Consider the following 9360-nt stretch of genomic DNA (forward strand, 5'->3'; position numbering starts at 1 on the left):
GTTCTCACAGCAGTTCTGCACCAACTCCTTCTGCAAGCCCTACAAGTCAGAAGAGCTTTACCTCAAAATTCTACATCTGCAGAACAAGAACGTTAGTTACTATTTAACTAGGGTGAACATCAACATCTGTTAACATGCGGCAGTAATTTGATAAAAAAGCAATATATGATTACACTGATAAAAGCAGGATATGACAGCAGAGCATAACATGAGCTACTGGGTTTCTATCATCATTTGCCAATTTTATAGAGGAACAGAAATTAAAGCAATTTAATTAACCCACATAAAATTGTCCTTAAAAAAAAAAAAAAAAAAAACTTTTGAGCTCAGTTCTTATCAAAAGAGTTCTTAGATCTATGAAGAATATCCTACACATAACACAGCAAGATTCAAAAGCGTGCAATCAGCACAACAGAGATGAGTGACCAGGAACCAGGCTCACAGATGAGCAACTCTGTGTGCCTATCCTAGTCGACTCAAGGCTGTCACCTCCCGGAGCTTTGCAAGGAGCTCCCTCTGACACTGCCCCGAGTCAACCTGAAATGCAGCAATGGAGAACCAGAAATCCACTTGCCAACTTCTCACGGTCAAATGGTATATGCACAGCAGGGTTTTTTTTTCAAAATAACTTAGGAACTATAAAAAATGTGTTTGTACAAGCATAGGATTCTTAACAGAAAAAGTGAACTTTTAAATTCACTGACCAGTGTGCATACTCAGCCTTTGGTTCTTCTTTTATCAGTAATCAGAACAATCTTTACCAGAACTGCAGAACCCTACAAAAGTTTTCAATCCCCCCAAAGAGTTAAAAAAAAAAAAAAAAAAGCACACAACCCCCCCCACGCACACAAATCCTAAAGCCAGTGTTTTCAAAAGCTGTAAATATGCTAATACCTGCTCTTCAAATCAAGAATACAGACTAAATGGTCAAACTTTAAAAATCATTTGATTGTAATGGCCATAAAAGCTTCTGTGTAACTGAGTCTGTTTAGCAGAAAGCAATAAAGCTTTTAATTATAAGGTTAAATAATACATGCAGAGTGATTCAAAACAAAAAAAAAATCCACACAATCTATATTATACTTGGGGAGGAGACTCTCTGCAAATTTAACACCCAGAACACCTGTTCCTAGCTGCAAAACCAAGTGACACAGAATTGACAATCTGGTCTTGACTACAGGTAGCCTTCTTAAATCTAAGTTTTAATCTCAGGAGCAAAGAAAGACAAGCAGAGAATAYGGAATGTTATAGACTATATCTGCTTTCCTTTTTTTATAAGCCTGCCAGCAAATATTCACGAGGAGGGAATAAGAGAAAAAAGAAGTATATCCCTAACTTTGTCCATTTATGCACAAGTCACACTATAATAAAGTCTAGGTTTTTGCTAAACATGAATGTAAAGACATAGATCTAAAGTCTTTCTAATCTATAAAAGGGATAAAGCAAAACTATTTTAAATGCAAATATTTCCTTCAAGAAATTCTTTGCCTGTCAAAAACAAAAAAAAAAAATTTTGAAATCCAGTCTTTGAAAAAAATCCTTAAGAAAAGACTTTCTCTCCGCTTTGCGGTATTTGCTAGTAAATATGCAATTTCAGGTCAGAGGTACCAACCGCTCAAAGTTATGTTATGAAACTAACAATGCACAAAACACTGTCAATTACACAAACTAACAGAAAAATGCTAGTCTGACTATCAAAAGAGTGTGTTATTCCACCTGTAACAATTCCAAAATACCTCAGACGACCGCATCCTTTTAAAATGGTTATCCAAGGGAATAGTAGTGTTCTAACTAAATGCACTGTTAGAACTAAACAGAGAAAGCTTTCTGGTGCATATTAAATACACATTCCTGGACAGATTGCATTCTGTACACCAAAACAGATAGCAGCCTATGCAATAATTTTGACAGAATTTATTCACTGCCAGATTTGATCTCAACTATCTGTGATAAAATAAAACCCAAAACAGGAGCATACAGAAGTCCATCTTCCCCCAAAAGTGGGAGGGGAGACTTCCTTCCTACCCCAAATCCTTTCTTCTAAGTAACATCAATAAGTTTCATGTATTTACTCAGTAGAAGTACTGACAGCAATTGCTTAGTTCCCACTCCTTGAAACTGCAGTAGTGGGAACAACACAGAACTATTCAAAAGTTCAGCTAGAACAGCTTATTTTCTGTTTGCCAGTGAAGCACACACTGAGCAGAGATTACTGGTAGTACCTCGAAACATTGATATATTCCATCTTGCAGGACCTTCTAACAACAATGTAAAAGTTGAATCAGATCTTCCTTCTAATTTACAGCATCTGAGAATGAGGTTTTGGTTCATCTATAACACAGATCTCTTTTCTCATCATTAAATGTTATGCATGTGGCTGTTGAATTTATACACTCCAAAAATAGTCACTGTAATGAATTTCACCCACTACTCTATTATAAAATACAAAATCYTGAAAATGGACACAATAAACACTTTCAAATATATTTGTAGGAATGTTTTGTAGGTGCTCATATGTACCTTGCCACATGCACAAGCAAGGATAAAAATATATGCTACTTCAAAATAAGGACCTACTTAAATACAGTAAAGCAAATAAATAGTGATGGCACTTATCTTTATTTCATGATTCATTTCTGACAAACTTTAATTTTGAAAATCCATCTTAGGATTTTCTCTACTACCATTTCCTTCACATCCTTTTTGRATTACTGTAAGGTGATTCTTCTTACAAGGTTATATAGTAAGCTAAGCTAGTCTGTTTCAATTTAATATTAATAAATATTTTTAAAATAAGACAAATGTTTGCCAAGCTTCTTACTATGTATGTGCCACAGAATAAAACTGTCTAAATGCCCAAGGCTGGCACAAAAACAAGCCATCACAGATGGATAGTACATGCACACCTACATACGCTCACCTTAGAGCAATGAAAGAAGTGCAAGTTTCCATCTCATAAATTCTGGTGTTAATCATGCCAACAACTTCATTCAAAGCTTTGTTAAATGCTGAGAACTCGTGAATTGCCAGTATTTCCTTATGTCTTACAAATCACAAGTAAAAAGAGACGTTAGTTCCAGAAAGAGAAATAATAAAACAGAAAACAGAATGTCTCTCCATTAGGGAAGTAAGCATACTTCTTCCTTTTGTTTATAGTATCTTCATCATTGTCAGAATTCAATTCTGACCTTGCATTTGGCTTTGGGCAATACACCAAAGAAAAGTGAATGAATTCCATACAATCTGTTCACAGTTTTTTACTTGGATGTTTCTAAGCTTATTCAACTGACACTGAAGCAGCTATTTCATAGAATACATGCCAGTGGAGTTAAAGCGATGCTACTCAGCTTACACATTGAAAAATAATATTGAAAACAAAAACAAGATTGATACAAAGCCACTTTTCACAGGTGACAGCAAACTAATGTATTCCACTGTTGAGGGAAAGTATACAAATCTGTGAATGCAAGGGTCTGAAAGAGTCTTCATGTTGGAAACTGACCATAACTATTAGCATTAAAGCAAAATATACCTCCTGAACGTAGTGCATGTGACACATCAAAACATAACAACACACACAGCTGATGGGTTCTGTCAGGCTTGCTGTTTGTATCTCCATCGCATGCATCTGATCTGAAAGGATTACAGTATTTGTATATTACAGGGCTTTGTCATCAGAATATTTAGGGTTATAACTAAATGGCATAAKGCAGAGCTTTTTTGGATACACCCATGGTTGCTCTAAATTTGCAGTATCACTGAGATAACAGGTCAGGTCCTGATAGCTCTGCTCTTGTAAAGCGCCGTAACATCCAACCAAGTTAGCCTTAGCCTCTCAGCTGACACTGCTATTACCTTCCAGTTCTGAAGATGGTTTCTTTGCTTCTTTTCATAGTTCTGTATTGCATGGTATATATATATATATWWWWATATATATATATATATATATCTTCTCAGCTTTAAATAACACATATTTTCAAACCATTGGAGCAGTTGGAGGAGAAAAGGAAGAAAAAATATTAAGTATTCCTCAGAAAAATAGCAAAACCTGTCTGCTGAGTTAAGCATCAGGCTGCTAACCCTTAACCCCTTCCCCACTGCTCACTGGCACACCCGGGGCAAAGATTAATTGCAGCAGCTAGGTTTGCCAAAGTTTATTTAAGAAGTTATTGCCCTCAGTTGTCATCCTCACCTTCCTGTCAGAGATTACAATCCCTGGGGCAGAGTCAGCAAGAGAAGCAGCTGTCTCCAGCTCAGCTACGCTAGCTACCATGCTGTGCATTAACTTAAACTACTGACAAATGCTTACCCTGACACACTAGCCTCTAGGCTAGAGAAGGCGAAGCACCCCCGCCAAGCCTGTAATGGGGATATCGGCCTTCAGAGGGCAGAGAGCTTCAGGGAAGCCGGGTGCAAGTAACGGTGCTTCCTTCAGCGACTGACAGAGCCTCAAAATTAGGAGTCAGAATGTACATTTCCTCCTTCTACTTCCATGGTGCAGCATGAGAAAAGTGTTTCAGGGACAAGAAATTAGGGCTCACTTATGTTGCAAATGGCTCAGCCACTTTAAGCAAATAAGGAGGATCTCTCCTTCGGGCTCTCTCTAGGCCCCTCTCCCAAACCTAACACTGGCTCTTACTGAAGACAAGGCGGCAGATACAGATATCAAGAGTATCAGACAACGCACTTCTGGGCTGCCTCATCCTCCAGGATGTTGGTTGAAGTAGTTCATACGTAGTAAAACAACGGACTTCAAAATGCTCCACTACATTCACAAATGATCAGACATCTGTTTCTGGGACTGTTAGAGAAGCACTCTCCAGCCTCTCTCTAGTTGGTCTGCCTTTTAGTTGACTCTCATCCTGCTGCAGTAATACTGCAGTCCTCTAAAAACACTGTGATCAAACAATCCAAGAAATATTTCAAGCATCAAAACAGATATTGCTGTGCACCTTTCATGAGGTAAAAGGACCATCAGCCGCAGAAACATGATTTCACAAAAACAAAACTGAGGCATCCAAAACATGTACCACTCTAGAGTGCCATTCCCTCACTCAGCCTTGTGACCAAAGACTTCTGGCAATAAGCCTTGGTAAAGCTCCATGTCGAAAAAGAAGCAGCTTTTACTTGTCTGTCTAGCATCTCACCCTCCATAGGTGCAGGGCAGACATTTAACTTTGACACCACGTTTGCTTTCTCAGTACATCCAGAACTGACAGTTTCTATGCAGCTATAGCAAGAGCAGAAGAGCCTCAATTTCAAACATCAATAACCAAACTACACTCACTTTTTCACCACATCCCTTACATGCTTTAGGAACTCACTAGAGAGCCTGTATTTGATTTTCTTCATGGCATAACTCTAAAACATTTTTAAAACCCTCAGTCAGCTCCTAGGCTTGTTGTTCTCATGTAAAAATAGGTTTTATTTTGTGCAAAAACCTTCACACCAATGCCTTGTATCTGTGGCTCTCAGTCTAAAAATCATGGCACCTTTTCTTCCCAGAGATTCAGTCAATGTATGCAAACATGTCACTCATCCATGTGGCTTAGTTATCATCATCTGCTTCTGCCAAACATAAATTTATTCACAGCTTGTTTCTAGCAAAGACTGAGCAAAGGAACTTTTGGTTAACAAGCCATAATTTCACATATTTCTTGTAAGTTTGCCCTTGCAAGTGCTGCAGAGCTTGCAAGTTCCCCTTTAACAAAACATCTTATAAAATTTAGYGATTTCTGCATTACCTGTCAGTCTGCAACAGCTTACTTAAGGCAAAACATACTCTTACATTTATTTTAAGATTTCAAACGGTGAAAAGTCAGTAATGGGTATACTCAACAAGAAAAGAGACATCATACCCTCATTATGGAATACACATGTTTTTGCAGTGCTCTTTCCAGTGGTGTATTAAAAAAATGGTCTACTAGAAGTCTGCCTGCAGACAGGAAAAAAAGTTTCCTGTTGATCATCTTCTTTGCACTCTGTCCTTAATGCTTCGTGGTTATGCCATGAAAGATGCCAATTCCAAGAATCATTGTATTAGAGGCTCCTATTAAATAAGGTAAATAAACTTGCTCAGCCCTTAAGTAAATGGCTATAATTAATTTCATTCAGGCAGAGTGGAGAAAAAGGGATATCAGATAGCACTCTTATCAAACGCCCTACTGTTACTATTCAGAAGGAGAGGACCTTACTGCTCAGTCCTTATGCTTTAACAGACATTTACCAATTAAAGTAAAGCTATAGATGGGTAGCAAGCCTCTTTCAGAACTACTTTCAGAGCAAGAAGAACTGCTTCTCAAACTTCTGCCCACAGTGTAAAACGCATAAATATACATTATAACTTCAGTATGGAAAATGTGCCAGACATCTCACACAGCGAGTAATAGAACTTTCAATTTTTTTAAACAAACACATGATAATTATTTAATTAATTATTTAAGACAGAAAATTCATCACAAGCAATGAGGTGGCTCATGCTGGAACTTGTTCTTAATGTTGTTCTTTAAGAACTTAATCAATGACAACAGTCCCAATCCAACACATACTCTGCAAAAAGAGTATGGTAACAATCAAATAGATGTAAATAAATAGAGACACTTAAACTATTTTTTCAAAGTTTAAAGAAATTGTGGAATAGCTGATTAGAAATGTTACATGTAAATGAACAATTATCAGTTTTAATGTTTTTGCATGATAGCTTGATATATGTTCAAAAACATGAAGGAGGGAAACTCACCGATAAACAATGCAGAGCAAGAAAACTAGAAGAGCATAGTTAAAATGATACGGAAACAATGACAGTATTTAGAACAAAAAAAAAAAAAGAGAGAGAGAGAGAGAGATGATACTTTAAAGTATCATGGAAATGAAAATCCAAGATGAAATTTAGGTCCGCTGCTAGCTAATACTGGCAAAGTTAAAGGAAAAAAAAAAGGCTTAACAGGAAAGTGGAAAATGTAACGGATACTTTCTGACCCTCTGCAGAACGAAGCAAGAAGATGTAATCATTCTATATGACTGTTAGAGGTACAAAAAAACTTCCCCATCTATAGCAGATAATAGAAGGAAATGAAGCAGCAAGTACTGAGATTAAAAACACTTCACCTCAATGTACCAGCACAACTTTACAATCAGGTTTAAAGGCTCTGATTTTTCTGAGTATCAGTTTTAGATATACCACACACATTGGGAAAACTCCACAGGGTGGGGTGAACTGACATTTTCCCACCTTGTTTAAAAAGTAAAAATATAAAAAAAAAAAGCATGATCCAGAGAATCACATGGATACTCATTTCCAAAATCAAAAGAAGTCCCTAATTGTAGTAATTGTAGTAATCCAAGCTTAAAAAGCTATTCAAAATTGTTGATGCTAGCACTAATACCTATTAAAACAAAAAAAAAGACAAAGCAAATACTGTACTAAAATGAGCTTAATAGCATTTTGTATTAAGGATGCTTGCATTCTTATGGTTACATTGCTGTTAATTTGGGACTCCTAGCAGTGAACTAATGCTAAAATATTAATAACACTCAGTATGTTTTTTTAAAAAAGTATATACTGACAAATAAACTTCTCGGTTTTTCAACAGCTTGCAGGCCTGATTGATAAAGGTAACTTGCACTAATACACCTGAGTTTTTCTTAACACAGCTAACTCACCACTAAAGGATGCACTAACTAAAAAGTCTGACAAATAACGGCACATGTTAGATGAATTTAAAAGTTTTCTCCTGACTGACCTCAAGACATTGCTACTGGATAGACAAGGACTGTTTCGAACAGAATCTTCTTTGGAACAATTATTGGTTCAGGACTATCTATCTAATTACTTCTTATTGTTCATTAAGATGATGATATAAAATACTAAAGATGACGGTATAAAATATTTTTATTTCATTAAACCTAGACAAGAGTGTTGCAGTGGTATCCAATAACAAGGTAACTGACTATCACAAAGTAGTAAGAATCACTGATAAAATGATCCAGATCCTACAAGATGACCTGAAATAAATGAAGCCAAATGAGACCTACAAAGGTAGGCCACATTCACAGACAAATGATACCATTTCAGAATGCAGCAACTTAAGAAAAGCTGAATTCAAAATAACTGTCTCAAAATAAGCTCTCAGTACAAATACAGAGCAAGTGTATGCATATACATTAAAAGGACTATCAGTAAAAAGAGAAATAATTTTGCTGCTACAGTTTTGCACTCATGAGACCACCAGTGCAGTACCATGCTTACATTTCATGAGCGCTACAGAAATACCAGAGAGACACAAAGAAATTGCTGCTTCATGGTTGTGTACTTATACGCACAAAGAATGTATCTGTTACGTGTAGAGAATGCTTTTCAGTCTTGCCAGCAAAGGTTTAACAAACTCCCCTGGGAAGTTGATGCTAAAAGAATAAAGTGGGGGTGAGGTTCCTCAATATTTGCATGACTTAGCAGCGGCTGAAACAGACTCATCATCATACGAGAATTTAAGTAAGAGTAATGCCTTAAGACATTATTCTTCAATCCATTTTGCGAGCAAAACTCTTAAAGGTTCTCCTTGTGAGAGACGGGCATCAACATGGATGTAACAGCACTTTCCCTCTTTGTAATCTGGGAATCCCCCAGTTTCCTAAGGCCTGCTAATAAGGATATGAGAAAAAAACAGCCTGCAGCACATCCACATACTAACTTTGATTACTTTTAGTTTATATTGATTCAAGAGCTTCCTCTGCTTGCTCACAAAGTTCCCAGTTCTCTCTGATCCTGTCCAAGTGGCCAAGTAGCCACTGATGAGTAGCAGCTTTTGAACCATCAGGGACGGGTGACCAGCTGGAGCCCGGGCAGAGCAGGCAATACCAGCAAACCTCCTTCCTCAGCGCACACTTCTACGCTTGCTTGTTTAGCCCTAACCCTGGGTCGCTCCGTGCCTGGCCATGCGCAAGCCAACCCCTGCCCGAAAAACCCAGTCCCGAGCGCACCCTCTCCCGTGCTACCAGGTGCGGACTGTTGCCCGGCTTCTGCAGCTCCACCTCGGCCCCCGCGCGGCGCGGCCGCCCGGGCCCCCACCCCACCGCGACGGCAGCAGCGCCGGGGCCCTCTCACCCGCGTCGTAGAAGGCGTCCAGCACCGCCGTCTCGCCGAAGTCCAGCTCCCCGAAGTTGACGGCGCTGAGCTGGGCCCCCTCGGCCTCGCAGGCCCGCTGCAGGCACTGCCGCGCCCCGGCCTCGGGGCTCCGCGCCCCGGCGCCCTCCTTGGGCGCCTCGTTGAGCACGTACACGGCCCGCAGGCACCGCGGCGGCCGCGACACCGCCGCGCCGCCCTCCGCCGCCTCCGCCTCGGCCGCGCCGGGGGCCGCGGGC

At 39.1% G+C, this 9360-nt stretch overlaps 1 protein-coding gene across 1 annotated transcript in view; it reads right to left on the reverse strand.

Moving 5' to 3' along the window:
• Nucleotides 1-9360, reverse strand: part of MAP3K15 (mitogen-activated protein kinase kinase kinase 15) — an 85968-nt gene that overhangs the window by 73438 nt on the left and 3170 nt on the right. Inside the window, exon 2 of the mRNA XM_085323163.1 lies at nt 9104-9335. Coding sequence (XP_085179289.1) covers nt 9104-9335 — 232 coding nt within the window. The remainder of the gene's footprint in view (nt 1-9103; nt 9336-9360) is intronic.

The sequence above is a fragment of the Rhea americana genome, unplaced genomic scaffold (assembly GCF_003343005.1).
Source record: "Rhea americana isolate MKP2758 unplaced genomic scaffold, rheAme1 scaffold_82, whole genome shotgun sequence".
Classification (NCBI taxonomy): domain Eukaryota; kingdom Metazoa; phylum Chordata; class Aves; order Rheiformes; family Rheidae; genus Rhea; species Rhea americana.